The 25983-nt window shown below is 37.7% G+C and overlaps 1 protein-coding gene across 2 annotated transcripts in view; it reads left to right on the forward strand.

Annotated features, from left to right (window-relative positions):
- The window catches only part of LOC311281552 (uncharacterized protein), a 144386-nt gene that overhangs the window by 80185 nt on the left and 38218 nt on the right, over positions 1-25983 (forward strand). For both annotated transcript variants that reach the window (XM_084394581.1, XM_084394582.1), the window contains exons 9-12: positions 4898-4997; positions 8922-8980; positions 9077-9141; positions 22033-22173. In XM_084394581.1, coding sequence (XP_084250707.1) covers positions 4898-4997; positions 8922-8980; positions 9077-9141; positions 22033-22173 — 365 coding nt within the window. The remainder of the gene's footprint in view (positions 1-4897; positions 4998-8921; positions 8981-9076; positions 9142-22032; positions 22174-25983) is intronic.

Genomic DNA, 25983 nt, shown 5'->3' on the forward strand with positions numbered 1-25983 from the left:
TGCCCAAAGCTGTCTGTGCCAACTGAATGCTATGTAAACATATAGTGTGTGTGTATGTATATATGGACTCTGAAGAAGACGCATGAGCGTCGAAACGTTAGTCGCTATTTATTAATAAATTATTAAAAACGTTGTGTGCTCCGGTTCTGTTTCCGTGGTCCTAGATAGACCTTGGGTTTCCTCTCTTGGATATATATATATATATGCTATGTGCAAAAAAGCTATAAAGCAAAAGGACAGTTTAAATCCCTACATTAAAAACTGTTATCGCTGTTATCCCTTTACACTCTCATGAATTACATGTTGACTTTTAAACCTAAATTTAACGTCCAACAACATATTTCAGCTAAATTAATATTGTTGCGCTGAATTTTAATTGTCTCCCTCTAATGCGTCCTGTCTGTTTGACGTGCATGCGCGCACCGGCTCTCATTCAAGTCTGAAGACAGGACAAGCCTTCATGCAAAGTGGAAATACTTGCATGAATTTTTAACACTTACAGATAAGGATATAACCGTAAAATGAAAGTTTTGCGCTGAGGAAACATATCACACATTAAACAGCAAATGTCCCACAAATCTGTCAAATCGCCTGGAATGGCAAGCCATGTTAAACATAACGCTAATGCATTAGCTTGAAGCTTAAAATAAATAATTCTCATGTTTTTGGCAGCTTGGATTACATACCTTACCCGCAGCAGTTTACTCTATTTCCTCCACTATTTTTCTGTGCATTTTGTCCATAGAAATGCGTTATTCAGTGCTGTAATTGGATGTGACTAGCGGAAGTTTTCCGTGCACTGTGGGCAGACGCGACTAATCGTTAATGACATTCGTTGTCGATGATTTCTTTATCGATTATTATCGATTTTTGTTTTTGATTAGTTGTTGCAGCCCTAATTAATACGAACTCTGGCATGATTGTTCTGTTAGTACGGTTCATTTTGAATAAGGGTGAACGCTGTAATCCGAACCCTGGTGCGCACCAAACAAGCGGACAGAGACCGCTAAAAACATGGGGCTCTGTCTGCCTCCAAACGATCTCTGGTGCGGTTCGAATGGAATATAAACGCAACATGGACCAAATATATGTAAACAAACCAAAAACAGGAAGATGAGATTCATATTCGTGATGTTGCCCATCACAGTTCGGTACAGGCATCAGAACTGCGTCTCCTTGCACAAAGAGTGTATTTGTGTGTGTGGCGGAGGGATCCCTGTTGTTTTGACTCCTTTACACATTTTATAAGCTCTTCACGAGTTCTCAGCTGGTCTAAATACCATCATATGTAGGCTACGCACATTCAACGAGCGCATTTAGCCCAGCACACAGCATTGTTTTGGATGTTCGTTAAGTTCCATCTCGAAATATAGGCTATGTCATAAAAGCTGACCAATCAGGTTGTGAACGTATTCCTATGCCTTTAGGTTCGGTGTTAAACATGCCAATATGAATGCTAAGCAGACCAGAACTTCTCCTCAGGGAGAGCACCTCTGCCCTTTCCCACCCTATTCTCAGCTCCAGCAATGCTCAAAACAAAAGGAATGAACAGAGAGAACAAGGAGAGATGTTGAAGGGTTGGGTAGGACACTTTCAGATAAAGCCATGAGATTTGAGCGAACAGCCTCTGTTGGGTAATATATGCTTTTACACTTCATTTTCTTTGATCTCACTCGAGATTTTTGACAATGTCAAGTTAGAAAGAGGCTAATCACAGTCTTTGCTCGGTCTCCCTCCACCATCCAGGCCTTTTAAAAGGAAACAGAGAGCCACTTTTATGTGATCTTGTTTTTTTTTTCTACTGGAGCTCAAAGCCACACGTGTGCATCTAATGGAATGTCTTCTCAGTAATCCAGGTCACTCTTCCTTGGTCCTTGAAAGCGGAATGTTTACTTACAAACAAAAGATACTCTCTACACCAGCTTTTCCTCTTCTGCTCATTGATAAACTCTCTGAATTACAATTTCACAGAAAAAAAGCTAATTCAGAGACTCATACAGTACTACACATTCATGCTTGTTCTGAAATAATATAAATATTTGTCACCCGTAAATTCCACTTATAGATAATCAAAGGCCATGTACACATTAAAGCTGCAGATGTTATCAAAGTATTTTACAGAAAAGATGAAATTAAAATGTTACATTATAAAAAGGTTTTATTTTTTAATCATTTTTTTAAATCTGCAAACCTAAAAGCTTTATAATGTTAAAGATTACAATTTCAAAGATTTTTTTATTTTTTTTTTATCAAAGAATCCTGAAAAATATTTTCAACTGATACTACTAAGAAATGTTTATTGAGCACCAAATCAGCATATTAGAATGGTTTCTGAGGGATCATGTGACACTGAAGATTGGAGTAATGATGCTGAAAATTCAGCTTTGCCGAATAAATTACATTTTAAAATGTATTTAATAGAAAACAGTTATTTTAAATTGTGAGTTAACACTATTAATGTTTTTTTATATATATATATATATATATACTTTATTTTGATCCAATAAATGCAACATTGCTGTCCATTACAGACATTCAAAAAAAAATAAAACATTAAAAGATATTAAAAGTGTATATTTTAAAAAGTATAGTAATTATATCAAATAACATGAACCAAATAAAATGTATATAGCCTACTTTGTTAAATGCGAAAGAGCGAACGTTTTGGAGACACACCACACATTTGTTTTTGTTTTAAGACGTGTGGTGTGTGTGTGAATCCAAAACGTTCGCTCTCTCTGAACTTTAGAGGGAGTGAGATGTCTGCCTTCATTGGGAGTAATTTCCTGGCCCTGCATGTGTGGGCAGTGAGATGTAGGCAGGCTGTTTCTGAGGAGCTTCTCGTTGCTCTCTCACGGGCACGTAGTGCTGCAAAATTCCATTAACAATCTCACAGCTCAGACGCGACTGCACACCGAGTCTGGCCGCACAGGTGGGCTGTCATCTCCCGATAGAAGAGCAGCCCCTCTCTGCTCAGTACTACCGTCCTCCCGTGGCCAGCCGTGTAGGATATTCTGGCAATCCGACTATAGTGAGAATTGGGGTTAACACAACAGGAAGGTCCTGTGATTTCCTGGAACACAATAATAACAGCGCCGAATAAGATCTGAATCTCCCATTCTGCCTATCACCGGAAAGAGACGCAAAAGAGTGGTCTATTTAAAGTAGCAGAAGTGTTGTTAGTTATATGTTCTCTATTATTTAACTGGCAAATAATGGACTATAAAATGTTTCACGATTTGTATTTCCACTGCACTTGCGTTTCATTAGCGGTGGTGAATGGTGATTGTTTGTTACTCCTGTAGGGGCGGCAAGAGTATTATGGGTGAATCATTGAATCGTTCCCTCAAATGATTCGTTCACACTGATTCATTCAGGAACAATACATGGCTACTGCGTGCTGCTCTGAGACGTGTAACATTCGTTTTTGCTGTGGCTTTTTGGAATACTTTGGTAGGAGCAAAAATAGACAAGGTAACTGGCAATATTTAATACTCAATAAATATTAACTTCTTGCATATTGAAATGCTGTAGTAGGCTATAGTAGGCCTGGCCTAGCAACTAACACACTAGTGCTGTTTTTCTTAAAATCGCGTGGTGTGCATAGTGATGAAATGTGCTTTCTATACCTATTAGTTTTCCTAAAAAGAGTACCAGAACCACTTGCTAGTATCCCAACTCAGTAGTATACATATGAACGTTTTAAGAAAGAGTTAGACAATAATTTAGTTTTATAGCGTCGTCTTCAGTAGAAAAATTGCGTTAGATTTGGAGAGTTCAGTTCATTAACGTGAATCCGTTCAAACTGTCCGTTTTGATGAATCATTTTAGAAATTTGGTTATTTGCATTGCCAACCGAAAATGTAGAGTTTCCTTTTGTCATGTTTTAAATATCAAATTTCGTGTATTCAGTTATTTTTAGTATTAGTATTAGAAAAAAAAAAAAAAATGCATAAAAGTTATTGTTATTATTTTTTTTTTTTGTAATATTGGTGCGTTAAATAAATGAAAATTATTAAATATTTATTCAGTAACGGTTTGGAAAAAACAACAACAACTGCATTGGTTTAAATGATTGTTCCTCTGAAAACAATAGCAAAAAAATAAATACATAAATTCAAAGGTGAAAAAAATATCACGATTATTTTAAATCAAGATTTTTTTATTAGCTGTATCATCCAGCCTTTCTAGTTGCTTGGCCGCATAAATGAATGCTTATTTTGTGAGTTCCCACATACTAAACAAATAGATTTAATTGTTCTGGATTAAAATTGCACTGACATGTCTGTCACCTCAAATCATTTAGCTAATAAAAATTATCCCAATGATGCAGCATGTTTATTGCATAGTGCCTGTAAATATTATTTCAGCTGTGAGCTAGACATGCACCACAAATATCCAGGTCAAGGACTATTGTTCTCTTACACACACATATACACCCTCTCTCTCTCTCTCTCTCTCTCTCTCTCTCTCTCTCTCTCTCTCTCTCTCTCTCTCTCTCTCTCTCTCTCTCTCTCTCTCTCTCTCTCTCTCTCTCTCCCTCCCTCTCCCTCCCTCTCTCTCTCTCTCTCTCTCTCTCTCTCTCTCTCTCTCTCTCTCTCTCTCTCTCTCACATTGTATCTTGTATCACATTGTATCTCATCCCTTTCTCAATTTCAGTGGTCATGACATTAAAAACTATCAATTTGTGGTAAAACACTTTTTGGTCGTGCTCCCCCAAGGCATTTCCACAGTAACCCCTGACAGAAACTACCAAGACATTTGTCATTGCACTTTTTCTTTGCTTTTGTATATCCCTGCAAATGTCATTTGAAATGAGAATCTATTGGTGGGTTGGATTACATCGGATGCTCTGTGCCATGCGTCTTACAGCCTGTCATAATTTCTTTGCCCCAAGGTGGCCGTGACATTTGTTGTGGGTTCAGAAGTTCACCAAGAGACCACGAATGACTTCACCCAAATCGGGAAACCTTTTCTAATGGGAACAGTAGCTCTCGGTAAGACAAACCTCTCTTATTGTTTTCCCTCCCAAAATTTATTTGGATACTTACGTCACACTCAAAAATGCACTTTCATTGCATCAGAAACAAAACATCAAGTGACACATCACTATCCAACAAATTATGCTGTAGCTTCTCTCAGAACAAACTTAATTTTTTCAGTGGCTTTTAAAGTCACCACCATCAAATACAATTTTACAAGAATGGTGCAGTGTTTATTATAAATTATTTATCTGTGGACATCATTTTCTTTAAATGTTTTTCTTTAACTTCCTTCCCTCTTGCAACGACATCTCTTCTGTGATGACATTAGGCAATAATCCCTCCCCTCCAGCAACCTGTCACTCACATGACATCGCAGCAGTGTTATTTTAGTATCACTTAAATACTATTATAGTTTTTGTTAATATTAAATTTAGATTTTATTTTAATGTTTTATGTTTTCACTTTAATTTAGTTTAATTTAATTTAATTTAAGTTTTAGTAATTTTGTTGGTTTTGACATTTTTTTTTTTTTTTATGTCTATAACTTTTACTTATTAGTGTTAGTTTATTCAGTTTTAGTTATTTTAGCACTTTGTTAAAGGAGTCATAATGTTGTGTTACCTTGGATACCCAATGCTCTATTATAGTCTTTCAGGCACTTCTAAAAAAGAAAAGTGGAAAAAAAATCAACACAGAGCCCCTCAGACCCTTATTTCTAAAGGCATTATTGTCTCGCGAGATCTGATGCGATGTTTTGGCTGTCGTGGACGGTCATTATAATAATGCAAATGAGGGGCGCGTTGATTGGTCGTAGAAAAAATACACCATTTCCAGATACATTCTTACAGAAGCCCCACTAACTGAAAGCTATTTTCAAACTGCATGTTTTGCATGAGTTTGGCTAATAATGTTTAGTGGTATATTGTTTTCATACTTGCATTTAAACAGTTTTAGCCACTGAGCATGGACTCCTGTACCGTCACTACTGTAGCTGCTAGTGTAAAACAAAGTGGAAAGATGTGGCTAGCATTCGTAGAGTCCATTCCCTGTGTTTACCTCGAAGGTAACGTTACATACAATAGCCGCATTAGCAGTTAGCTGCTATTTGTTAACCACAGTAGAGCAATAAAAACACAGTCTTACCTTTTCAATTCCTGGCAAGTCCCTGATGGTGGGGATGGCACCTTTTCCCAAACGGAGCTTCGAGGCCAAGTTCGCCTGATATTGCCCCAAATTTGTAAATGATTCCGGTGTAAAATGTTTAGCACACACACCTAACGATACGCCACTTGAAAGAGTTGTTGGGACAGCGTCATTAAAAATGAATTTCCTCCACTGTTCCCTGATAGTTTCGTCCGTTTTTGGTAGATAAAACACATTTGCATGTTGTTTGTGGCAGTCAACCACAGATCATCTCAGGTGTGCACTCGGTTTCTCCATCTTTCTCGAGTCGACTAAACTGAATCTGAGGGGGAGAGGGGGAGAGGGGGAGAGGGGCGGGCTTCCCGCGGCATAGGTTTGCGGTGTCCATATTTGGTATATCCTCCCCCGTCTTGACGTCAAGAGGGGGAAGAAATCAAAATCTCGTTTTTTCGTGCGCGTGCACGTGGCCTATTTTACAAACCCTGAGGTAAACAAACGCTTCACTTTTAAATATCGGCTTCCCGGCCAGTGTATAATCATTATGCAATCATAACATACATTGATTCTCGTGGAAAAGTGAAATTTCTACATTATGACTCCTTTAAACTAAAAACAAATGAGAAATGTTGTTTAATTTTATTTCAGTTAACGTTTATTTTGTTTGAAGTAACGGAAATGATTTTTCATTGTTTAATTATTCGTTGTAGTTCAAAATAATAACCTTGGCTCACAAACAAAATAAAGTCTCGCCCTACAGTAGGTCACAATAGAGAAGAAAAGCTGATTGCAATTTCCGTTTCATGCCAACTTAACCAACTGGCCATGAAGTCAATTCCATTTGCATTAAGTACTTTTTACTTAATTTTGAGCAATAAGTCCATTATTTGGCATGTTTAAACCAAATAAACTTGAAATGTGTGTTTGTGTCTTAAAATGAATGGCCCTTGGATTTGTATTTTATGTAATGGAATGGTATTCATACATTTTTAAGTTGAACTGAAGTGTCCAGATGCTTTCTGATGCCAGTGTATTCCAGGATGAAGACTATTTTGTTTCTCTGTTCGTGTAGTGTGTGGGCAGTGGCAATGTCAGTGTGTTTGGGTTTAGTGAAGTGAAGTGAAGAGATTTGGAATCTGTAGAGACACCAGTGTGTGTTCATTGCAGCTGGTGTGCTGAGCAGTTAATGAAAGTACCTCTCGAACCTTATCACTGTGACAATGTAGATGTTAGCCAGGAGTCCAGGGAATTCTCTCTCTGTCCCTCTCTCTAATCCTGTTAATTGGCTGCCACACTCAGAGCTGTAAGGTCCTGAGGCAGCCAAACCTTGCTGGCCCGCAGGAGGCTCCTGTCAACAGAACAAACAAAATCCGCCTGCGAGAGTCTCACACATCGCCTTGCTCTCATTTACAGCCAAAGCCGCTGCGACACCTTTGAATAGACAGCTGCTTGCTCAACGGCTTTTTTAAAGGGCCCAGCACACGCCCCTGTGGAACCTCCAGGCACCTAATGGGCGTCTGCTTTTAAGGAGTCACAAGGCCAGGCTTTGTTTATAGTGACAGCTAGGGGAGTCTATCTGTCTCTGATCCAGCTGACAAGAAAGGACTAAGATGGCTCGGTATCATACAGCACTTTACAAAAAGATAAGGGGGGGGGGGGGAGCTTATAATGCATGTCAGCATACTGTGCAGCGGTTACAAGGTAGGTTGTTAGTATCTGCTTGGTTAATGCAGATGCTGTAGAATAGGTACAAAAAGTGGAGCAGTCTCACAAGGGCCCACCGTTTGGTTTATTTGTCTGAAATCTGGTTTTGGGCTCTCGGGAGCATCTGCAATTACAAGGGCTCTTACCTTTCGCTGTGCGCCATCTGTTGTAATGTACTGGGTTTAGTCCCCTGCTCCTCGTTCGTATTTATCTTACTGATGATTTTCATTTGGTGCAAGAGAAAACACAGTTGTGACTGTCAGCACTTTTAAGAGAACATTTATAGAGCTGCTTTCAATTCCCTAGATTTTTTATAAGAGTTACTAACACTAAGGGTAGACTTTTAAAATGGACCATTTCATTTAGACTAGTTCTGATTGGATCAGCCTCATTCCAAGTCATTTTAAAATGCAAATAAACTCACAACTGTGACTGCACGTTTTAAATTAATGCGGCAAGTTGCTATATGGAAACTGTAAACAGCCTATAGTTAGTCTAATAAAGAATATTAGGCCTACATGACAGGAGAATTTTAAATAAAATGTAAAAAATAAAACGTAAAATGTATTTATTTAACAAGCTTTTATTGTGGGGTTTTTTTTTTTTTTTTTGGGGGGGGGGGGGTATTTAAAAAAATATATATATTCACATGTCTAAAAATATTCTTTAACCATTCCTGTAAGTATTTCATTGCTTACTGCTTTAGTTACAAGTTGTTCCTGAAAAGCTTATATGTGGTTGAGGGAATATTATAGTGTGCAATATTTTGGTTTTTAATTTCCATTTATCAAGCCAGCCAGAGGAATGAACCTAAATGGTGTTTATTTAACACTTTTCAGCAATTTATTTAATTTGATAATTCACTGTAAATGTGTTTCATGTTGTGACATCTAAATTATCTGGTTTTAATAAATGTAAAAAAAAAAAAAATCTCTTCAATATGATTAAATCAGCTTGAATAGGTTCTTACACCATCAAAAATAATTTTTAATGGTAAGTTTAGGTAGCTCATTAAGCTATAAATTGCATTTTCAGTTAACAGTGGTTAAGAAATGTCAACAGTATCTTGACTAATATGTTTCTTCCAATCAGGTGGGATTGTCAACGTCATGCCTTTTTTATTTTCTGAAATCTCCCATGTTAAAACACAGGTAATATTATGATAATTAATATCATATTTATCCCTTTTGTTGTGCATTAAACTGTGTCATGAGGATTCTACATTGTAATGGAAGTATTTTGGACAGGTCTTATGGTTCAGAAGAGCTGTACTAGGGGGACTTGCCACATGCACAATCTTAAATATATTATGGTAAGTTTTGATTTATTTATTTATTTTATTACAAATATATGAGCTTTTTATTATCATCATTATTAAATGTAGGACATTTAAAAAAAATGGCTAATCCAAAATGAAAATTGTCTCCATGTGCTCACCCTCATGTCATTACACACATATGACTTTTTTCTACGCAAAAAGGAATATTGACAAAGCTTTCATTCCATTCAATGAAAGGATATCCAAAAATGACAAAAAGCTCCATATAAGTACCAAAAAAGCAGCCCACCTGTGCACTATATTCCAAGCCTTTTAAATAAAGCACTATATTTTTGTGTGAGGATCTGACCGAAGAGATTTTATCGGTGAACTATCCTTTTAATGCTTTTTTAATATTATGCACAGTCAACTAAATGGAGTCAATATGAAGCCAGCTTCAAGTTCTCTTTTGTTACAAAGGTGATGTGTCCTTCAGTTTAATTGAAATGTAGGACTACTGTCAAGTTCAAAGTTAACAATACAAAGCCCTCCCTGCTCATTTGTCACAGCAAAAGCACTTACCGTTTTTAAAATAACCCAGAAAGAGCTGAACCAAATGACTTCCATCTCAAGTACATTCAGACGTCCGTGGCTCGTCTCCCTCCTGAGCTGGCCACTTGTCCTCCATTCCTGATGTCTCTCTGATTTTAGCACACCCTGAAAAACTCTCCAACACACTGACGTTTCATCTAATCATCTGGAAAGAAGTTATTGAGTTACCAATCAGCACTATGTTACTCAGGAGACCCAAAGCAATTATGTTGGAGCAGATGAGATGAAAGGAGACTGATACAGGAGATGAGATCTCATGTCAGCCTCTTCGGAGACCCAGAATGCACTACTGCACCCCTGCCACTATGGCAGAACTTTGTCTTTCTCTCATATCACTGAGATTTACACTCATCCGCTGATAGAAGACAGTGTTTCAACTTGTGTTTGGCAATGGAAAGCATCATCTTTCCATTCCAGCTAAATCGATTGTTATCTGACGATTTGTTTTGACACATTGTTTACTCAACAGAGACAGGATTGTCCACTTAGCATTCACACTTGTGAATGTTCACACTTGGCAGGTTTGGTTTGATTTGATTAAAACAAACTCTGGTATGATTGCTCTGTTAGTACGGTTCATTTGAATAAGTGTGAACGCTGCCATTCAATCCCTGGTGGGTCTCAGTCTACTTCCAAATGAACTCTGGTACGGTTTGAATGAAATATATGAATACAACAGACCAAAGACATGGACCAATGTCATAAGATGCAACCATAAAAAGGACAAAATGCTCAAGCATACCTGTTTTTTCCCCGTCATAGGAGCCATGTTGCCCATTACAGTTTCCATACAGGTGTCGCAAACAACATTTCCTTGCAGCAGATCTTTATTTGTGTGTGTAACGGAGGAATTCCTGGCACTGTTTTGACTCCTTTACAAATTTAATACGCTTTTTTGAGTTCTCAGGTGGTAAAAATACCATCATATCTACGCACATATAACAATCGCATTTGGCCCAGCACACATCAGTGTGTTGGATGTTCGGTAAATTCGGTTTTTGGTTCGAACCAAGAGAACCGAACTACAAAGGTGAACCCACCACACCCTTAGTTCACCAAATAAAAAAAAATCACCGCTATTTTTGAGACAGCAAGTCTTTTTTTATGTTGTAAAACTTTACAACATAAAAAAAAACATATCAGCCAGCTTTTTCTCTGGCATGCTTCTTCAGGCCTAGCCACCACAGTAACAGGCTATTTGATTCAGCTTCCCATGTCCTGGTTACATGAGCTCCTGCTTCTTTGTAGCTTTATTTGATTTGCTGCATCTAATCCAGACGTATTTACTCTTTCCTCAGCCAACATGCTCGTTTGATTTAACTGCATTCGGTGTCACCCAGTTTAACTGACTGAACTCTCACGCCATCATTTCTGGCCAGATGCGCTTAAGGCCCATGTTCCAGCACCGTGCAACCTCTGTGAAGGTTTTATTTATTTTTTTACTTGCCATCCATTACATCCACTTTCTTCTGAAGCTTGACAGATTCAGCCCTCCTTCTTTATGGCTCAAATTGGCATCATGTGGTCTTTTTTTAGAGATATTAGACAGCTACTGCACATCTCGTCTTTCTATTAGCCTTTAGATGTTTCTTTTTCTAAACAGGTGTGGATATAATCATCAGATCAAGCCCAGAATAGATGCAGTTCAGTATTTTACAGCTCAAGTGTGGAATTTTTGATGTTACTTAAAATACTTTCTCTTATCCAAGCTTAATATGCAGAGACATTGTAATTTGTTGGCTGAATCCTGTGAGATGTGTACAAAGCAGCATTAAAAAAAATAATCTTGTTTGTGTAAAAATATTGACAAGCAAAACTGCATAATTATTTTTAGATAACGTCTTGAATTTATTTATTATAATTTTTTAAACTTTAGTGGCAAATTGTTTTGTCTTATCAGGACTACATTTAGTGAGTTAACATTGTACTAAGGATATATATATATATATATATATATATATATATATATTTTTTTTTGCATAAAAATATTTAAACATCCCTACAACAAAATAAATAGCCTCACGGGCAGCACTCCGGCATCAAGTGATTTCAAAAAATGCAAAAAATAATTCTTGGTGATCAGCAAAACTGCATGACAAAATTCATAGAATATATCTTTATTTATATAGTAAGTGTTATTTATACTAACTTAACTTTTTATTGCTTATTTGGTAAGTAAATCTTGTATTAAGGTTTAGGTATTTTTACTTGATTCAAATACCAGCCAACCAACCAATCGACCCCACCAACCCAACCAAAAAGCCTGACACAGCCACATTTTTTTATTTTTTACAGTCTATGATATTTACACTAAAGAAGAACTCGCAGTTATGGAGGTTTCCCGTCGCTGCCAGTCACAACACTCTGTGCCAGCTAATCACAGCACATTTCAGACGGAGGGCCTTCATCAAAATCGGCACGTTCGAGTCAGACAGGGGAGAGAGGTGCTATAACATGTAAAATATGTGAAAAACAATGTATTTTTTTTTAACCATAAAGCATGAAAACATATTCTAGTACACCCCAAATACAAAATCAAGACTTCATAAAAGGGCATAGAATTCAAACCCCTTTAAATTACATTGTGTAATATAATACTGTACACTGCATATAACACTGCATAAATTATTTCCAAATTCTTACATAATTTCAACAAGCAACAGCTCTTTTTAGATCAATATTACAGATTATTTTGTTCTAACCTGTTTCTGAAACAAAAAATGACTTGGCCACAACACTATGGATTCATTTCAGCATAATTTGCCTCAATATCACACACATCATCTAGATTTCCCAAAGAAATGTAGCTCCCATACACTCATTGATAGGGAAATCTGCCCTGTTTAACGTGCTTTTTATCAGCACTTTGCATCAGTGCTCTCAACCCAACCTGTCAACTGCAGAGCGATTTTCCTTTTTCTTAGTTTGCCAGCTCATAATTTTATCATCTAATTATCGAAATGAGCATAATTTTATTTTGTGTCTTCTATTGAGTGAGCAGAGGAGGAGAGCTTCTCTGGTTTGCATTGAGAACTTCTGAAGCATAGATTGTACAGATTAGAAGATAAATCTCCGGTGGCCGCTGGAGAGCGAGGAAAACCGTTTTATGAAGTTGACTGTTGCCTTTTGAAGCAAATGCTTTTCCTTTGATTTTTGTCAACTTTTTTCAACTTTTTTTGTCAGTGTTTGTTTGAGGCTGATCTTTTATCTTTTTCAACCTATTTTTACTTGGGCACTGATTCTTAACCAGGGGTGCATCTACCCCGAAGCGATACTTTAGGAGGCTTTAGAGGGGGTGGGGGGCTGTCAGACGTTAAAACTACTGATGAAACTGTTTGTAATTACTAATTGTCGGTACAATTAGTTCGGAACACAAATGAAGACCTTTTTGATGAAATCTGAGAGCTTTCTATCACTCCATAGACAGCTATGCAACTACCAATTTGAAGCTTCAAAAAGTTTGAAGAGACTCGATCGCTTTGTGATGAACAGATTGAATTTAGGCTTTTATTCACATTTAAGTATTTATCAGCAAACAGAAACGCAGCCGAACCTGCTTGATGCGCGAGAAAGAACCTCTTGCGGAAGCTCGAACGTGCTGCGTAACACGCAAGAATGAACCTCATTGGTTCTTGCGGAAGCTCAAATGCGCTGCGTAACACGACAATGAACCTCGCAAGTCAAGCGAACATGCATGAGCTTCCGTTTACCACAAGTGATGTGTGAATTGATGAATGTTCGTATGTGAACCGCTAATAATGAGTTGCTAATGTTACACAAACCATGTTCCCGTTCCAGCCACCTTCTAAAAATCAGTATCCTGTATCAACAGCAACATTTACCAGGATAACCAGCTTCTCTTGAGACTTCCCTGCTTCGCAGCACAGTAATGATGATATGCTAAAGCCCGCCGGCACATTGATGTGGTTGGTTACAAGATAGTTTGTGGTGTAAGAAAATGTTTCCCAGGGGGCACTTAAAATGGTAGTATGATTTTACATAAAAATTAAAAATAAGATTCATACCCTGATTTCAGCCCTCTGATTTGAACTCTCTTTTTGAAGGGGCGTATCTGCTGTGAGACTTGTAACATGAGACCGTGTAAATGCCCACTACTGTGATTGGCTAACATCTTTGCATATGAAATAGCTAAGTATTACATGTGGAACAGTGGATTTCTCTTGAAAAACTTTAGCACATTTTAACTATTACAGCTCTCAAGGTTTCAAGGTTGAAAAGTGTTGATTATAACAATTATATTTAGATCTATAGCATTATATTTAGATTGTGGCATGAAAGGTTGCAGTGATGAGCATGTAGCCGATCACAGACATGTTATGCTGTAACAAAAGCTGTTTTTGGACTAACAAGGAAGTTTTCAGTTCTGAAACACAGGAATATTCTGTTAGTATGATGACCTCTAATATGTCAAAAGCTCAAGGAACATTTGATTGCTCAGTTCATGACCCTTTTAAAGCATATTAAAAAAACCACATAGACATATAAACAACATGCTAAATTTTAGCTTTAGGTTTTTAATTATGTTGTTAACCCCGAAGTTGTGGACAGTTGTGTAAATGAATATTATAGAAAAACCTTTTGATTTTTAGACATTTGACCTAGTCAGCAGGACTAAGCAGCATTCGTAACTGATAAACCTGCCATATAACTAATCTACAGGGTATCGTCTCATTTCTGTGTCCTGGCAGCATTCATGCCACTGTTTCATTTAGAATAGAGTTTTGAAAAAGAGCCAATGTTTTACAAATAAAGTACATTTTACAAATAAAGTGTATTTTACATCGTATTTTATAAATTGTATATTCATTTGTAATATATACAGTAGAGTATCACTTACTTTCACCTTAGGTCATGGCTGCTTCGATCCCCAACTAAACCTCGGAGGAGGTATCTGCTCTGAAACAGTGGTTTCAGTCAGCCGCTGATGTCATCCTCTGCGATAGGGCCTATCGAACGTATACATCACCACTGCAGCGCCTCTCTTGTCAGGCTATGCGTTACATATCGCCATTCTGACATTTAACAAGTCACTCTTTTGTCATCTCTGAGGAACGGCGCTGCTAATGTCTCCTGCTTCTGATTTAGTTTGCTTTGGGTGGCTGCTGTCCTATTGTAATTGAGTCATCAGTGACGGAGCGGTCGGAGTGGAGCTGGCCTGCGGGCACAGCATTAATGAACCCTGCAGCCAATGCAGCTTGGGCCGTGATGACTATGACTGATGAGTGATTGCTGGTGGATCCCGCCATGCTAGATTTGTCACCAAAATGAGAACCACCCACCCCGCCCCCCACTCTGACTCCTGCGAGACAGAGCATCAAGAACGTCACACAGCCTGTTTGTCAAATGATTGAGTCTTCAAAACAAGCTCAAAACCATCAAGCTGTGACGCATCACGTCTGAGGAGCACCATAAATCGGACGACGTTTGGAAAGCGACACCGCAATTGATATGAATGCATTGCCGCATAAACGCCAGCATAGTCCTGATGGAAGTGCGAGGGGGATGAATGGCGCCGCTGTCATTATTAACGCTCGTTAGAGTAAGCCACGGCTTGTAATCATTTCTGGTCGTGTGGAGTGTAAGGACTTTGTAAATCATCCAAAACTCATGGAGTGTCATTAACCCTGAGTGGCTGTGTTAGCAATCTAGACTCCATGATTGACAGACTACTTCACCATCAGGTAACTCACTCGCTCTGTCTTTCTCAGAGGGCCAGTTGAGATACTCTGAGTTTTTCAGATATCAGTTATTACAAACCTGCTCTTGTACAGTTTCTCACAGTTCTCAAGATTGTTTTGATTTGCTTCAGGAGAGCTGACACATGTTATCATTTTCTCTACATTTCAATGTTTATTTTTTTTGAAAAGTTGCATATTTGTGCAGTTTTCCCCAACTTTATTTTTTTTCTCCTCACCACCCTGCTAAAGAAACCAGCTTAGACTTTGTATAGAAGGTGCTGACCAACTTACAACCAGTTAAAACCATAAAATATTATTTTGGGACATTTTAATGCAAGTAACAGGCCTGCATTGCCCATGCTTTATATTTGTATTTCTCTTTTTTAGAAGTTATGTGTTTTTTTTAACCACCACACTCCAACATGTCAGCTCACTATCATGCTGATGAAACCAGCCTAGACCTGGTTTAGAAGGTGATGACCAGTTTAATCCTGGTTTTTGCCAGTCACTCGCTAAGGCTACACTGGTCAGGTTGGTATACCCACAACAATAACCATCTAAACCAGGGTTCCTCAAATATGGTCCTCTAGGGCCACTGACCTGCAGAGTTTAGTTCCAACCCTAATCAGGCTCACCTAGTTAATAAAGGTCTTCAGAGTTATTAGAAAATAGCAGGTAGTGAGTTTGATCATTGTTTGAGCTAAACTCTGCTGGACAGTGGCCCTCCAGAGCTGGATTTGAGGAACGCTGATCTAAACCAACCTGATCTTATGAGTAAATGTAACTATTTTACATTTTGAAGGATGTAATTCACTTGGAAATAAAAGATTTTTAGAAAAAAATGCAAGCATGAAGGTGTTAACCCCTAAACCTAACTATCAGTGGGGGTGTAAGCACATCACACAAATTCATATGAATTAGCCACCAATTCGTCAAAACGTAAAATAGGTACGCATTTCCATTAGAGTATGTTTTCTAAACCAGGTAGTGCCAGTAACAGACTATAGACAGTAACATTCCCACACGGAATGCACATTTCGAAATACAGTATTCAACATTTGAAGTGGATCAAAACCTTTCATCAAAGTTATATGAATTTTTAACAAAACCCGTTCTTGTCTTAGGACAACTTTAATTAACTTTTTTGATCCACTGATTCTTTGACTACTGTAGAATAACTGGCTGTAACATTGTTTTTGTCAGCAACAAAAAACAAGTATGTGAACTTAGCCTGTTTCCTAAATATCTGCAAACATATTATGGTGTTTTTTTATGCTTTAGTACAGTCCAAAAGGAGTCTCTTTGACGACTAAAGTGCAATGACTGACAGGATGATGGCGGAGGCAAAAGCGCAAAAGAAGAACTTTTGTTAATAACAGTTGCATTTCTTCGTTTAATTTAAGGGAGTTTCTCTTTGTTTTATTGTTGTTGCATTTCCATTAAAAATAATAATGAACCACAAACTAAGCATTTGTTTTAAAGTAAAGGGAAGACCTTTATTTTATTTTTTTGTTACGATGCAGCTATACCATATCATACGAACAAATAGCAAAGAAGAGGGAAAAGGAGAAGGAAGTCCCGAATATCCATCGGAAATGCCTGTTTCAGGAAGCACGGAAGGGAGGGGACGGGATGAGGAGGAGGGAGGGTCGAGCTAGCCTCCGTTTTGTTTGACAATACTTTGAACGTCAACAAGAATTGACGTCACCCAACATCGCTTAGAGCACCTTTAATCGGTGGAAAAAATTCCTCACCGGCACATCCCTAGTACGCTATATAACCTTATAGAGTTGTCAAAAGTACCAAGTAGGTACCAAATGTGACGATACCAGCATTTTCCTCTTGCAATTTGAGTGCCGTTTAGCGGATTCTTAAACACCTCTGATTGGCCATTGTGTTGACACGCTCAACATATGTCTCTAAATTATGTCTGTGATTGGCTACAATGATCATTGCTTCAAAAACATATTGTCTTTGAAGCTCTTCATCGAGCACTTACACAAATACACACGGGAGCGTTTGAAAGCGGCGTCTATCAGCGGATATATTAGGGATCCGCTGATAGACGCCTGCTTTTAAAGGCTCCCGTGTGTAAGCGCTCAATGAAGAGCGTCAACGATATAATTGTAGGCAATCACAGACATAAATGTTGAGCGTGTGAACACATTGGCCAAACAGAGGTGTTTAAGAATCTGCTAAACGTCACTCAAATTGCAAGAGGAAAATGCTGGTATTGTCACATTTTTAAATTTCAGTACCGACTTGGTACCGAAGTCTGTACTCTTTGACAACTCTATAACCTTATATAAATAAATAACTAGAATGCAAGATTTGCTGCGTAGGAACAAATAGACTCTCTCTTTCTTTCTTTTTCAATCCCAACTAACACACAACGCACTGTAGAAATGGTCATTAATTCTTAATATTGGCTACAGAAATGGTACTGGTTTACTGTTGACCACATAATAATGTTAAAGACTTCCTAAGGCCAGCTCCACGCCACAGGGTTCTGCAGCAACCTTAGCACTGATTGCGTCACCAAATGAAATCGCTAAAATAATGACTGGCTAGTCCTGCTCCTAACTCTTGGCAAGTGGATGAGTGGGTAGTGTTGTGTCAGGTTCAAACAATGGTGCATTTACACTTAAGAGGAACCACTCTAATGTGGTTATAGTGGTCTATGCATATTAACTTGAGATAAGTAGTTTAACATAGAAGAAATTACACATGTGACTTCAATTATTTATTTATTTAGTTTTTAACTAGGAAGGTCCCGTTGAGAACAATGTCTCTTCTACCAGGGAGTACTGGTCAAGATAGGCAGCACAAGACAAAAAGTAGTACATAACACAACATCATAACCAAATGCAAAATACCCATATCTAAAAGACAATACAAATCCTAATCAACTATTAAAAAATGTACACCGTTCTATAAAAACAGACTTTAGGATGTTCCATGCATAAAAGGAGCATAATTAGAAAAGGCTGATCTACCTATTTCTGAATGGAAAATTGGGATCTTGAGTAAAAGTTTGTCTGTTGATCTAGTATTATAGATACTAGTACAGTATGTAAATAAACAAGATATACTGTGGTAATTTACCCAGTAAAGCTTTTAAAATAAAAATCAACATATGATTTTTCCTCCTCAAGCACAGAGAAGTCCATTTTGTCATTTCATATAAATTACAGTGATGTGTACAAACACTTAAACTAGTAACAAATCGTAAAGCAGCATGCACACATGCGTAAGCACTATTGCAGTAACGTGTTGCATCCTAAAAATAGACCTTTTGTCTTTTAGTCTTTTAAAAATGATTTGTTTTGATGTTTTCTACAAGCTAAATCAATCTACAATCTGCTTACATAGACAATTAACTTCATAATTGAAAACATAATGGAAAAATGTGATGTTTAATACTACATTTTAACATTTTGAACTCCAGTAACCTGTTTTTACTCATCACAGGTCTTGACTGAAATACACAAGGTGTAGTTTATTTCAGACAGTGTGGTGATATCGATTCATAGCCTGACCCCATCCTTGAACTCTGCACAGCGGCGGATAGTCCTGTAAAGCCGGCACGATTGAAAGCGTAGCAGCCACCATGGCTTTATACTGTGTGCCATCATTCTCCTCAGTCATAGCAAGGTCTCCTCTGAACTGACTCCAAAAGCCTCTCTGTGCATTCAGACAGCAGAGTCGATCTTATGTTTATTCTCTTGAGGCCCCAGAAGAGAGGGACAGAGAGAGAATGAAAGAGCAGGTGTGGCATTGAAGGCAACTAAAATGGAGAAATGAGACAGAAACAGAACCAAATGATAGAAAGTGAATGCCAGTGAGAGATATATAAAGTGAAAAATGGATATGGAAGAGAAAAAAATTTTTTTCCAAATCCTAGTGAGCTACCTATATAGACCACATTTTAAGGCATCATAGGCAAACATCTAAGATATTTTCTTTTGGCCAAATTCTAAGGCAGCATCAAATGTTTTCTTTAAGAAGACGGTAATGAAAAAAAAGTATGTTATTAAGTGAAAAAAGAAATCCATGATGGCAGATACATTTTTCAATTTTAAATAACGGTTCTATTTGAATATATTTTAAAATGTATTATATTCCTGTGATGGCAAAGCTGAACTTTCAGCAGCCGTTACTCCAGTCTCTATTGTCACATGATCCTTTAGAAATCATTCTAATATACTGGAAACTGATTAAAAAACTAATTCTAGGATTATTTGAACAACATTTATTTGAAATATAAATTTCAGTGTAAAATACGTTTCCTGTCAGATGTTAAATAGACATTTAGAAAATGTCTTTAAGATGTTTATGATTTAGAGTGTATGTAAACCTGCTTTTTCTAAGACGTTTATAAGATGTTTTCCAGATAAGGTGCTCTTTAGCATACATCTTAGACACGTACTTGTGCTTTCTAGCAACATGCTATTATCAAACCAGAGCTATATTTAATGTTTACAAGAATGCATTAGCTGGACAACATTTATGATGTTGTCAGATTTTGTTTGTGATTTGAAATTTGTTCTGGGAAACAACAGTTTTGCTTTTTTCATTCAAGTAGATACCATGTTTTTGCATGCATATTGCTAATGTGGCACTAAGATTGAGCCGATTTGCCTTAAAGAAACTTTGATCAAACAAATCAGTTGTGAGTCGAGTCTCCTGTGTGCTTTGTGTGAGGAGCGTTATTTGTGTGGCGCACATGTAGAGTGTTCCAAAAATAAAGCTGCATGCTGCCGACTAGACAGTAGATATTGAGGCAGCTCACTAGGTTTTGGAACAGAGCAGTCAAAGAGAATGAGCGTGCTTGTTTGTGCGAGAGAGAGAGAGAGAGAGAGAGAGAGAGAGAGAGAGAGGACCCTTGTGGGCCAATCTCATCTGTCACAGCCAAGCTTCATCATTAATATGCAACAGCAGCCTGCTGATGCTTGGCATTGACCCATTTTCTCACTGAAATATCACCGCAAGGTTCACGGTGTGAGAGAGACGCAGACCTGCACATAATCGGCTTTGCGTGGAACACCCAGGTACAGGGGGTCTTCTTGAAAACACAAGCACTCATATCCTGGGATAATGACTTCCTCTTTGTCCGGCATACTTTTTGATTATGAGAGCTACAGGAGTTCAGAAATGCCTGTCCGTCCTCCAAAAATGATAACGACGAAATCCGAAGTCATTACACATTTAAACCAGGTCCCCTTGCCACATACGTGGCCAGCATATGAAATGCACTAATAGCAGGAAGTCACCTGATGGAACATAACTGCAATAGTATTCATTAGATTCACAGATAGTAAGAAGGGAGGGTGCAGTTGGATTTAGTGCATATTTAAAGTGTCAAGATGTTAGTATTCACATGCTAATATAATCTTTAAGTGGATAGAGGATGGACAGATTTGGATTGTGGTCCATGATGGAGGGCTCAAGAATGCTTAAAAATGTAATACAAGTGGGGTGGAGGGATGCTGCAGGAGTTGTCAACGGAACGATCCTGTGCAAGCAACCGATTATATATGCGTACACCTGTCTCGTGATTGGCAGGATTAGATGAATACGCTTCCAAAACTTCATTAAATTGCGAAAACATGTTGGATGCACATGTTTATACATATTATTTACATATGTTTATACATATATTATTCATATACCTTGACAAATGCCTAATAATAAAATGTGCTCGAGAGTGTGCAGTTCTGTTTTCTTTTCATTAAGGATGCACATGTTTAAGCACAGAGCTTGTTCTGAAGAGTGTGTTGAGTACTTCAGCATTAATAATCAAAGCATTTGAGGGAAAGATGTTCTAACTGCACGAGCACGAATGGCTGTAGCGACGTCTTCCATATCGTGTGGAATTTTTTTCTTCCACTAGCATATAATATGCATTTGTGGCATGAAAACATGGGGAATAGATAGGTACATCTATGGACATATGTTTTTTTTTTATTGTTTTTTTTTAAGAAGTGTCTTATACTTATCGAGGCTGTATTTATTTGATTAAAAAAATACAGTAAGTTGTGAAATATTACAATTTAAAATTGTAATTTTAATATTTTTTAAAATGTAAGATATGCCTGTGATGGCAAAGCTGAATTTTCTTTATTTTTTATTTATTTATTTATTTATAAAAAAAACATTTATTATTATTATCAATGTTGAAAACAGTTTTGCTGCGTAAAACTTTTGTGGAAGCCATGATGCATTTTTTCAGGATATTTTTGTAACATTATAAATGTCTTTACTGTTTACTATTTTGGTAAATTTAATGCATCCTTGCTGAACAAGTTTTAATTTCTTTCCAAATAATTCACTAAGTGAAGAGTATATAGTAAGATAATTGTTTGTTTTTGTATATTTAGTATATGTATTTTATAGTAATTGTATGTTTTACTTTGTGTACTAGTATATTGACAAACATATTTTTCATCATTTGTGTCACTTGGCATATACAAACATATATATTTTGCAGGTATTTTATGTATTTATACCTTTAGTATAACATAACATGTTAACATAACAATATACAAATATATATGTATGGTTTGAAAATCTCTCTCTCTCTCTCTCTCTCTCTCTCTCTCTCTCTCTCTCTCTCTCTCTCTCTCTCTCGCAGGTGTTGGGCAGTTTTAGAGATTGTTCCCCAGATGGCTGTGGAGACACTGCTGGAGGAGAAACTCTTAAATAGGAGTGCAGGACAAACAGAGGCGACTCATCCAGTACACACATTTATCTACTCCAACATCTCCCTCGAGGAGTGAGTGCATGTACATACACATGAACATACAAACATCGGATGCACATGCATTGAGGTTATCGTACAATGTCTCAGGAGACGTGTTTTCACATGTTGCTGTCATGATTCCCTTACTTAGTGTACCAGGTGCTGTTTTTCATGGGCCAAAGTCTTTTTTAACAAATGCCAGTTCTAGTTTCTCTGTTTGTGAGAAAATAACTCAAGAAAATCATACATCTGAGGTTTGCTGTGCAACTTTAGCTCAGTGAGATGTTGTATTCTACTGTTATACATGTGCGTTTAAAAGCACATCCTCTCCCTGTAATGCAAGATGGCAGATAACGAATTAGAACGCGTTCGGTTCCAGTCACGAAGAATTACAGCTCAATAAAACAAGTCGCACAATAAATGACAACGCAAGTCAGTCTGAATGTGAACATCGCTCACACTCTTTTAATCGCTGTCTCCTTGGCTTCATCTGTGACGGGGGAAATGGAGAACATCCTCGGCAGGAGTCTTTTTTTAGAGATTCATACATTACAGTACTTGTTTATGTATGAGGCTTGTATTAATATTTAAATGAGCTCCGTTCAGATGGGTGTCATGTGTAATACAACCAGATAGATTTCTGGCCCTAATGATTCAGAGTTGTTTGTGTGACGGTGGATAGAGTAGCATGATTAGACACGTCAGTCAGCGCAGAGGTGGTTTCTTTGCTCCCAGATGCTTCCTCGTGCAGCCATTTTCACCCCGGCACACACCTTGAGTGATGCGCCGAGCATCGTATGATTGACTAAGCAGCACTTAAGCAGGTGAGGACCCTGTAAATAAGCTTTTCCCTCCGAAATGATCTCGTTTTAGGCCCCTCCCTCCATCTCGAGCCCTCTGCGGATGGATTCTGCCACCTGGAGATTGCAGAGTTCTGCTTTTCTGCATCCCCTCCCATCCGGTGTTTATTTCAGCCGGGTTTGTTGAGGTAATCCGGCCAGCTCCAAACTAGCGGAAAGATGGAGTTAGGGAAATGGATTTCTGGAATAAAATGAAAGTGTGTTTTGGGCGTACGTGTTACTCAGCCGTAACACTTGACAGGGAATTCATTGAGCCGCATAACTCTGTTCACTCATCTGTTGGGGTTTTTGTCTAGTAAAGCTTTACTAGACTGCAATTTTACTGAAGGTCCTCCTACTCTGTAATTTACTTTGAAAGCCATTGTTGGCGCTCTTAAAAGAATAATTGGTGAAGACTAACACTATTTGAGCTATTCAAGGAGTATCTAAAGGTGATGTATCAGCCGTAATTTAGAAAACACAACATCAAGGGGAAAATTGAAGGCTTGCTCTTAAACATGCCCACCACTTGATTTTTATTTCACACAAAATATTTCCTTTATGTTCGCAGTGAAACAGATTTTCATGTCAGTGTTTTGACAGTTATTTAATTTAGCTGTCTGCGCACCTCTGCTTTTTGAATATGTGAGTGTTTTCTTAATGACGACAGGTGTCAGGGGTAGTTATGAGCGGGAATGATGGGACTCTGAGCGAGATATCCGCAGAACAACAGTGGCCCCTGGAGGTTAAAACATGTACTGCATGAGCCTGGTCTGCTTAAGCTTCATTATCAGGTGCATAAATACCTTGAAAATAAAATCTGCTGAACTTCACAGCATATGTGATCAATCTTGTAAATTATTGCTTGCATGTAAGTACGTTGTTATTGCTTATTGCTTGTATTAAGCATGTAGTATAAGATGCATCTGTGAATGCATGTTATCTTTCTTCCAATTACACATAAATCAATGTGTAGCTGCTTGCTTTCGGGTTTCAAGTGCTTGTTTACGAGTTTATCCTGGAATAAGTACCTTATTCATCATCTGTCTTTCTTTACTATGGCCATATCCCCTTTCTTTTGCTCTCTCTTGTTGTCATTCTCACTCTCGGCACCAAACCTACAACTCGCTAATGAGTAAAAGCCTCCCCTCAGGGCTGCCATGTGTAGTGAGATTCTCCAGAGGCTTTCCAAAAGCTCTAGTGGTAGATTTCATCTCATGATAGGCTTCACATTCAGTTTAGGCTTTCATTTGCTCATTCGATTCAATTAGCCGTTTCATATAGTCCCCCAACAGCAGAACGGTCTGTGCGTTTGACTCCTTTGCCTTATTCAAATGTGCACACAGTTCTCTAAGTTTTTGCCTGCACTACAGAAATGTCACAAAGACCTGGGGACAATGCGGTCCACACCTGGGTGTGAGGACGCAAGGGATTTCGGTGGGAAATGTGGGACGTTCTGTCTCCCGGCAGAACTGTTGAATTTTTTGAAAAATGGAGGTCAGAAAGGAAACGTTTCACACGATCCTCTGGCTGCAGAGAGGAGGACTCCGGGGGAGTGGGAAGAAAGAAATAATTAAAGCCACAGTTACAGAGAATGTCATTTCCACTGCATTATGCGTCTCTTTTACAAAAGCCGGGGTTAAATATTTTAAAGGCCTGACTGGCTCTCATCTGGCAGCCTCCATTATTGAAACCGAAATATACTTAAGCAGGCAGAGGCATTACCCCCACAGCTAGAGGGTCAGTCTGCCTCAGACGTTGCCTTTAAAAGGCCTTGCGTTTGATAACCTCTGGATTCATTGATTATATACTGCTGATGGATTCTAAGCACTGACTCAGAGCTTTGCTTTTTCAATTCAATTAAAGCACTATAGGGGAGCCACTCGATATTTCTTCCACGCTGGCAATTATATTGTCAGCCGTGCGATTGATTTGTCTACGGTCGTTAAGACTTTTTTACAACCGGAGCAGAGGTATTTTCTATAATTATTTATTATTTTTGGACTGAATTTGATAATTCCATTGCTCGTATTGATCTGCTGTCCTTACCTTGGTTGTTATATATGTGTGTGCCAGTTTATGTAGTCAAAGAACTTAAGGATGTATTGGGTGATTAAAAGGGTATTAATAAAATACTCCTTTTCAAGGTTTAGCTGGTTTAGCACTACCTATAATTTTCCTATTCAAAATTAGCTTTGTATTTTGATGAAACAAAATGGTTTGTAATGTACTGGATGGACGTATTGACAACATTTAAATGTAAACATTATTGCATATTTACAGCTAAATTAAACGTAAAATATTTACGAAACTTATGTCATAACTTTACAATATTTGTAAAATTGCCCTTTTATCATTTTATACATAAATTGTAGATCCCTTAACCCTACCCCCAAACCCAAACAAAGCTATTTTATAGAGAATATAAAAAATAATATATAAATGTAATGGGCGAAATTGTGTACGAAAATTTCAATTTATAGCATTAAAAAGATATTTCCAGTTGCTAATCCCACTTCTACCTCTAAACCTACCCATAACCATTTCTTAAAAAGATGTACAGTTATAAAGAAAAACTTAAGTCAAGTCACATTTATTTATATAGCGCTTTATACAATACAGATTGTTTCAAAACAGCTTTACAGCCATAACAGGAAAATTATGCATTTCGGCTATTGTTCAGCTGAAGTCAGTTCTGTGTTGATTCAGCTCTGTTGTAAAGATCATCAATTATTCAATTAGTTCATTAAATCTATAAAGCAGTTCTGCATCATCAAATTATGTCATCGTTCAGCTCTCATACAGCAGTGTCAGTACAGTCAGATCAATAATATTGTTGAATATTAAGTGTCCCCAACTAAGCTAGCCAGAGGCGACACAAGTGTAATCACAATAATTTATTTATTGCGAAAATGTCAAAAGCAGTACCAAAAATAGTTCAGATGATGATGTGTTGCAGTTGTAGTCCTCTCAGGTGGCAAATAATAGTTTTGTATGAGGTACA

Source organism: Rutilus rutilus, assembly GCF_951802725.1.
Source record: "Rutilus rutilus genome assembly, chromosome: 22".
NCBI lineage: Eukaryota > Metazoa > Chordata > Actinopteri > Cypriniformes > Leuciscidae > Rutilus > Rutilus rutilus.